General features: G+C 54.9%; 1 protein-coding gene across 1 annotated transcript in view; it reads right to left on the reverse strand.

The window, feature by feature from the left end:
* Positions 1–17: 17 nt before the first annotated feature.
* The window catches only part of NCOA1 (nuclear receptor coactivator 1), a gene marked incomplete at its 3' end in the record, with an annotated part of 63183 nt that continues 57396 nt past the window's right edge, over positions 18–5804 (reverse strand). Inside the window, exons 14-19 of the mRNA XM_010021278.1 lie at positions 4970–5271; positions 4673–4784; positions 3205–3607; positions 2317–2491; positions 977–1160; positions 18–137 (exon numbers count right to left, since the gene is read on the reverse strand). Of these exons, the coding sequence (XP_010019580.1) occupies positions 18–137; positions 977–1160; positions 2317–2491; positions 3205–3607; positions 4673–4784; positions 4970–5271 (1296 nt within the window). The remainder of the gene's footprint in view (positions 138–976; positions 1161–2316; positions 2492–3204; positions 3608–4672; positions 4785–4969; positions 5272–5804) is intronic.

Here is a 5804-nt window from a genome sequence, read left to right on the forward strand (position 1 = left end):
CAAACTCTTTGGGGTACCTGAGATGTGCTTAGCAGTTTCTTACTGACCTGCGCCCCATCTGCTTCTGTTTTCAAAAGGTCAGTGGAGGAAAGCTGGTTGCAGTAAAGGCCTGCGGGTCTCAGCGCTGGGTCATTTACCTGTCAAAAGCAAGATCCAGGCTCAGCCAGGGCTCCTGGGTGCTGGAGGGGCACTAGCTGCCCTCTCGAGCTGAGTTTTGGGGGGATTTGTGGAGGGCATGCTTGGCGATGGGGCAGTGCTGGGGGACTGTGCTGTCAGCATCCTCCCTGCACTGTGGCCTGTAGGGTTTTGGGACATTGGTGAGGGGATCCCAGTGGACCTGTTTCACCTTTCCCCATACTTTCCAAACCTTTGCCTGGTGCCACTGCTAGCTCTGGGGGCATCTGACCCCCAGGGAGTGTGAAATGCCACCCAGCTGCTCAGCGAGAAGGGCAAATGCCCCCAGCTCAGCCTGTGCACTGTGGCGAGCTCATGAGAGGGACCAGCCCTCTTCCTTGCCGAGCCCTTTGGCTTCTCCCCAGGGAGGCTGCAAGCTGGAGCCCACAACGTCCTCCATAAAACCAATGGGCCAGGAGCTTAATGGTGGCAAGACACACCCCAGCAGCTAAAAAAGTTGGAGACATCTCAGTCTGGGCTGGGGAGGATCTCACAAAAGGTCCTGTATCCAACCATTCGTATTCCCCAGTCCCAGTTTTTACAGCTCCCCAAGGATGCATGGCTACAAACATACCCACTGCTAGCCCACGGCAAGGGCTGCAGGTGTGGGAGATGCTTGGCACAGCATCCTTGAGGACACAGGGGACACACTGGTGGTCTTGGGATCTAGCACAGTGGCAATGTCAGGCAGACCTTTGCTGCTTTCCCTTTGCACACTCATACCTCCAGGGCCAGAGGGGTGAATGCTAAACCCCTGTGACCTAGCTCAGCCTCCCAGTGGCAGGGATGACATGGAACTGACCTGCTCTGAGCACATGGAGTTCATTCCAGGCATCTGCAGCGAGTTCATCTGCATCTGTCCAGCCATGGGGTTCATGTTCTGGACATTGGTGTTTCCTCCGGCCATGGAGACAGTGATGCTCATGTTGTTGTACATGCCCTGCTGAGCAGGCGCCGGCTGGCTCTGCCCTGCTTGGCTGAATACACTGAGGGAGGGAGAAAAAAGCATTACCCTGGTGTAAGGAGTGGGGAAAAGCACCTCGAGGTGTGGGCTGAACCCCTGGGGTGGCCTGAGCTGCCACAGTAGCAGGCTTGCTCTTGGTGAAGGCCGAGACTGCCCATGGCAGAGAGCCAGTGGAGCAGGCAGGAGCCCTGCTGGTCCTCGGGACAAAGGACATTGGAGGTGCTGCTGACATGAACCATGGAGGTTGGAGGAAGGGAGGTGGCCACTGCAGAGACATCCACCCTCTGCTCCTGCCATAGCAGGAGGCTCCTCAGTGTGATGGGATAGAGCCGGTGGAACACCAGTGCCAAGAGAGGGATCGTTACAGGGCTTTGGGCTGCATTAAGGGTCAGACAGATGCAAAGCCCTGGTTAACGTGACACTGAGTTCACCCCTTCACGCTCCTTCTAGTGCCCTCCTCAACACCCAACTGTCCCCACTGCTGCTCCAGGCAGAAGGACGCTCTCCATCACAAAGCATGAAGCATCCCAGCTCCAACAGAGCTCCCATCTCATTCCATCCCGCCCAGTAAACCTCCCGCTCTGTGCTGCTGGACCAGGGCAGGCTAGCTGGGTTATCTGGACAGACCCAAGGCACAAAGCAAGACACCCCAGGTGAGCTTTTGTGTTTCCCCCTCTGCCCCATTTCTGGAGATCTGAAGCTCAAACCTGACTCATGCAAAAAAGGCAACAAGTCTGGTGACTCTTCCATAAGCTAAAGCTGGACACATCTTAGGAGGGTCATGCAGTGACTTGGGACTGCTGGTCTTGACTTGATTTATTGCTGTGCTTTCTAAGGCCACTTTCATGAGACATAATTAAGCCACTTGTTTAATTAAAAATGAAAGACATGCTTCATGTCTTCCTCAACACAAATGCTCATTCATTTAAACACTGTGGGCTTCTGGCTGCCTCCAAGCTGAGGCAAAGACAAAAGCCTGGGTTTATGGTGACTTCTGGGGTGTGTCATGGTGGGAGAACACAGCCTGAGCTCAGCAAGTGTCCTCAGCCAGGTGTCCCCTTAGGCACCACTGCCCCTACAAGGAGGTGATCATCACCTCAGTGTCACTGTGCCACTTCCTCTGCATGTGTGTGTGTGTGTCACTCGCGTGCTCCAGGTTATCCCCACCATGATCTTACTTGCTATTCCCCATGGCTCCTTGCTGCCAGGTCTTCATGTCAGGCGACTGGTAGCCTGGTGTTGGTGGAGCCGGCTGCATCATGGGGCTTTGCGAAGGAGGGAGCTGGGGTGACATCAGGGGGCTGCTGGGGCTGAGTGATGGAGCAAAGGCAGGTTCGCTTTGCTGACCCATGCCTGGGGAAGGACAGACAGTGTCAGTGGTGGCCGGACCCCTGCCATCAGCCCCAATTCCCTCCTCCTCCCTTGCAACTGCCGGCATCAAACCAGAAGCATCAGCCGTGACTTCCGGTCTCAGAGTCTCTGGTTTTCATTTTGAGCAGCTGTATTGCTCAAATGCAAATATTTCAGGGATGAAGGAGCAGGGAAACCCCCCTCAAGTGGTTTCCATCAGCAGGTGTTCCTCTTTAGCATCACACCTGGCTGGAAAATAGCCAGGGTAACGATGAGATGATGCCAAAGGGGGTTCCTGCGGGGCTATCGCAGCCACTGAATAGTTTTTTCTACTCATCAGTGATGCTTGAATGTGAGGACGTTCAAGACAGTGCCCATCTGCACTGGCTCATCTCTCAGGAGCTTGGTGCCCACACAAGAGGCATAAGATGCCTGCAGCTAATTTCAGCCATCCCAGCAAGGCTTTGGCTTTTTTTAGAGCACAGATATTTCAGGAAGGGAAATTTAGAGGACTGCCTTGCAGTTCCATTTTCAAGGAAAAAAGTTGTGGAATTATTTTCCCAAACAATAGCTGCTTTTTTCTTTTTTTCTGAGATTCACCCAGAAAAGGTCCCCTTGGGAGGTGGGAACCAGAGACCAGACCAGCACAGAGGCTGGGTGAGATGGCTGGGGATGAAGCTGGACAGCTTTCCAGTGCAACCAACTGCTCAACGTACCTGATCCCGAATACTGGAAGATGTTCTGCTGCATCTGGGGGGTCATCCCGGTGCCAAACTGCCCTCCGACGCCACCCATCATCCCCCTGTTCACCATGCTGCTGCGGTTAGCCAGTGCAGCAGCCTCGGGGTTGGATGCCAACGGCGAGAAGGGGCTGGTGGAGGTGGGGGGGTTTCCTGGGGTTGTACCGTAGTTTGGGGGGTAAGGGAACTGTTGTGGGGGTGCCTGGGGCAAGCGAGCGGCTCCGATCTGTACTGGGAGCCCGGCGGAGGGCGGGAGGTTGTTTCCAAAGCTTTGCTGTCTCATCAGGATGGCTCGCTGCTGCATGAGCTGCCGCTGCCGGTGCTGCTGGCTGTAGAGCTCGCGCTGCCGCTGGGCCAGCATCTGCGCATTGAGGGGAGGCTGTGGGGAAGGAAGGAGGATGCCCCGGTTATCACCCTCCAGTTCTGGCAGACAGCTCCGAACACCCCCAGCCACGGGTGCTCCCCTCCTCCAGCTCGGGCTGCCTGTCCTCCTTCTGCAAGGAAAGCTGGAAAAGCCCCAGAATGCTGTGAACTGTCTCATTTGCAGGGCAGAGCAGGTTGGAGGTGTTAAAGATCAGCCTCTGCACGTGTCGAATGGCAAAGCTCCAAGAGTGGGAGCATCACCTGAGCTGGGAAAATAGGCTCTCAGTCACCTGGCTGCTACCAACCACCCCTCTCTGCTGCAGGATCCCCTTCTTGTGCCCTCACTGAGATGCTCCCACACACCAGAGCCTGGGATCCCTCAATTCAACTCTTTTGGTTGTGAGATGTTAAAACTCCCTGCTATTCCATGAGTTTCTCCATCACCATGCGCTCATTCCCCATATGGCAAAGCCAGATGTGTTGGAATTGATCACGTTAAAAAGCCTGACAAAGGCATCAGCATCTGAAATCGAAGCTACAACAGGAATCAGTCAGACCCCTTCTCTATCACTAATGCTCCCCACAGCTCATTAGGGATGTCACACCACTTCCCCAAAGGCAGAGGCTTCTCCAAGAAATGGAATAAAGTCACCAGAACTTGTCTGCTCTTTTCAACTTCTTCTCATACCCAGAAGCTGTTTTATCCACTTTATTAGAAGCCAAACAAGAATTTTAAGGGCCTGGACATTTGCACAATCATTAGGAAGATTCACTAGAGATTCTGGTATTTAAAGAATGGTACCTATTTCCTAAAGATCCTTCTCACAGAAACACATTAGCACATCCTTCTCTAAGCACTAATGAAGTATTCATACCTTAAGCATGTGGAGGAGCTGGTATAAGAGTGAAGAAAATAAACCCAGCCCACAGTAGCTTGTTTTGTAGCCACCTCTCTGTATGCAGGAGAATTTCTCTCTCCCGTTAACAACACAGAGGAGCAAGCCAGGCTGTGCTAACAGGGGCAGCATGGGATTAACCCCCATTTTTTCCCAGCTGGAGGACCATCCCGCATCCCTCTTACCTGCGGTGTGATCTGCTGCTGCATCCCGGCCCGCATGTTGATGCCCACAGGGGAATTGGCCGCAAACTGGTTGAGGATCGCCTGCCGGTTTTGATGGATTAGCTGGAGGGGAGAAAAAAACCCCAGGGACATCATCAAAACTCCAGTGCATGAGCTTCCCACCCATCCAACCCCTTCTGACTGGGCTGCCTAGGCAGCACGCAGGACCGAGGGTCCCTCCATCCCCCTGCCCACAGTCCTGCGATGTGGATGGGGAAGAACTACCTGCTGCTAGGGGAAAAACCCCCTCGCCCCCCCCCCGCCAGCCGCTGCTGCAGCTGAAGTCGCAGCTGGTTGGGGGCCGTCGGGGGTCTGTTGAGCGTCTGCCGGGGCTGCATGGCCATGTTGGTGGGGAAGGCGCCGCGGGGCGGTGGTACCTGCACCGGCATGGGTCCGAAGGATGGCTTCTGCCTCACCATGCCAGGGAAGGCGCCGGGGAGGTTGGTGGTGGGAGAGGCAGAGGAGTAAGGCTGGGGGTACATGCCGGGTTTCTGCTCCATCATGAGTGGTGGGGGGGCTTTTTTGGGCGGGGGAAGCGGCTTTCTGGACAGCCCACCGCCCTGGTGAAGGCAAAGGGGGAGAAAGCATCACTTTGGAGCTCCACTGGAGACTGACCTCTCCTGGGAGAGCTCAGAGAGGATGAGGATGTGTCCAGTACGGGGCAGCTAGCTGCCTGGAACCCTCATGCCCTGGGCCAGGCTCCAGCCCGAGCGAGTGCAAGTGCTGCATCAAGGAGGACATTAAACACCCGCTCCCTGGGCCTTAGCAAACCTTAAAGGCATGGAAATAATTTATTTAATTTATTTTGGCTTGCTTGGGAGCAAAGACCAAGGCCAGGCTTTTCAGAAGGTTGGGGGCTCATCTCCCTGGGCTTGTGGGGGGTTGCAGGATAGTGTAGGTGATGCTGCCTTCCTCTGCCTTCCTGCAGGGTCTGCTAGCACTGCTCATCTAGGCTCCAGACAGCAGCATGCCTGGTTGGACAGATCCTAAGGCTTGGAGGATCGACCTGGATCACAGAATCATAGAATGGTTTGGGTTGGAAGCAACCTTAAAGATTATCCAGTTCCAACCCCCATGCCACAGGCAGGGACAC

Source organism: Nestor notabilis, unplaced genomic scaffold (genome assembly GCF_000696875.1).
Source record: "Nestor notabilis isolate BGI_N333 unplaced genomic scaffold, ASM69687v1 scaffold339, whole genome shotgun sequence".
Lineage (NCBI taxonomy): Eukaryota > Metazoa > Chordata > Aves > Psittaciformes > Psittacidae > Nestor > Nestor notabilis.